At 67.7% G+C, this 1,976-nt stretch overlaps 1 protein-coding gene across 1 annotated transcript; it reads right to left on the bottom strand.

Annotated features, from left to right (window-relative positions):
- Positions 1-225: 225 nt before the first annotated feature.
- HAND2 (heart and neural crest derivatives expressed 2) lies at positions 226-1,565 on the bottom strand (the record flags this gene model as incomplete). The annotated part of the gene is made up of 2 exons (XM_084285987.1): positions 226-324; positions 1,011-1,565. The coding sequence occupies 2 exons, from the start codon at positions 1,563-1,565 to the stop codon at positions 226-228; spliced, it is 654 nt and encodes a 217-aa protein (XP_084142113.1).
- Between the last annotated feature and the right edge of the window lie 411 nt (positions 1,566-1,976).

Here is a 1,976-nt window from a genome sequence, read left to right as displayed (position 1 = left end):
AATAACATTCACGAACTATTAGAGACGTTACCCCTTACCAAGCTGGAGTTTCCTCTTCATATTCATATATGGAATGCTTTTTCCCTCTCCTTCAAATATCCACATTTTGGGGGGGTGGGGGGAGAAATTGCACATAAATAAACTGGATGATTCCAAATACAAAGAGTCCTCAGAGGAGAGCTCGCTACCGAGACTGAGAGGACGGCTCCTCCAGTCCTGTCGTGCTCACTGCTTGAGCTCCAAAGCCCAGACATGCTGCGGCCAGCCAGTCCTCCCTTTGGTTTTCTTATCGTTGCTGCTAACTGTGCTTTTCAAGATTTCGTTCTGGGGAGACAGGATGCGAAGGAATAGAGAGGGCAGAGAGAGAGGGAGGGAGGGAGAGAAACAAAGCAGGGAGAGGAGAGAAAAAAAAGATTAGAGAGCTTCCTCCGCTTCCTACTGCGACCGAGCGGGAGAGCTGCGAGGAGCCGCGGGCTCCGGCGGAGGCCTGCGGAGCATTTTCGGGACGGCCTCCGCGGGGCTTCGCCGCGGTCTCTCGCCCCGCTCCGTCGCCCCGTGCGGGCCCGCAGCGGGGACCTCGGGGCTCGCCGAATCGCGGCGAGGCCGCGCCGAGCCTCCCTCTGCGGGCCCGCGGGGAGGCGGGCACCGGCACGCCGGACAAAACGCGGCCCCGCGGCGGCAGAGCCGCCGCCGAAAGCCGAGGGAGGGCGGCCCCAGGGTGCCGCCGGGCCGGGCTGGAAGCGGGCCGCCGCTCCCCGCCGCCTCTCACCGCCTCTCGCCCCGCAGCAGAGCGCTCAAGCCGCAGAGCCCCGCGCCTCCCGGCCGCGCGTTTGGGGCCGCGGGGCCACCCCCGATGCGCAGAGCCCGGCTGAGCCGTCGGGGCCCGGCCCGGCCCGAGACGGGATGGGACGGGACCCCCGCCCCGCCGCCCCGCAGCTGGGACCCCCCCGCGGCCGGCGCCGAGCCGCCTCGCCCCCCCGCCCCGTCGCGGCCCGTGGCGGAGCACTGACCAGCTCTTTCTTCCTCTTCTCCTCCTTCACGTCTGTCTTCTTGATCTCTGCCTTGAAGGCCTCCGCCTCCCCGTTCTGGTCGTCCTTCGCGAGCAGGTCCATGAGGTAGGCGATGTAGCTGGTGGCCAGGCGGAGGGTTTTGATCTTGGAGAGCTTGGTGTCAGCGGGCACGTTGGGGATGCACTCCCGCAGCTCCGCGAAGGCGCTGTTGATGCTCTGAGTCCTGCGCCGCTCCTTGCGGTTCGCCGTGCCCCTGCGCTTCACCGGCCGGGGCCCCCCGAGCCCGGGCGGGCCGCTCCCGGGCGGCACCCCCCCGTAATGGGAGTGGTCCATGCCCGGCGCCCCGTTGGCGTACTCGGGGCTGTAGGACAGAGCCATGCTGTAGTCGGGGGGGGACATCTCCGGGTGGCTGCTGATGAGCCAGCCGTGGAAGTAGGGGTTCTCCTCGTGGCCGCAGCGGGTGGCGGCGGCGGCGGCGGCGGCAGCGGCGGCGGCGAAGGGGTAGCCCTCATGGTGCACCACCGGGTGGTGGGGGAAGCCGCCCACTAGACTCATCCCCGCTCCCTAGCGCGCCCCACCCCGCCCCCCGGGGCCCCAAAACAAAGCTTTCCCCTCCCCGCCCGCCCCCACCCCCCGCCGCTCCGGCGGGAGATGCTGCCCGCCGCTCACCCCTCAGCACAGCCCCGCTGCCCGCCGCCTCTCCATAGGGCGCTGCTGCAGAGTCCCCGCGGGTGCCCGAGCGATCCCCCCTCCCCAGGCGCCGCCGCCGCCGCTCATGCGTTGTGCCTCCACCTCCTCCTCCTCCTCGCCCGGGGCTGGGTCTTCGAGGAAGCGCGCACACACACACCACCAAAAAAAAAAAAAAAAAAAAAAAAGGCTATGGAGAGAAGTCGACCAAACAAAACGGCTTTGGCTTCCCAGCCCGGGATATCTTCCTCGCCTCTTGCTTCCCTCCGCTCTCGCCAA

The sequence above is a fragment of the Netta rufina genome, assembly GCF_964035555.1.
Source record: "Netta rufina genome assembly, chromosome: 4".
In the NCBI taxonomy this organism is placed as follows: domain Eukaryota; kingdom Metazoa; phylum Chordata; class Aves; order Anseriformes; family Anatidae; genus Netta; species Netta rufina.
Note: the sequence above shows the minus strand (reverse complement) of the source record. Positions and strands in the feature narration are given on the sequence as shown.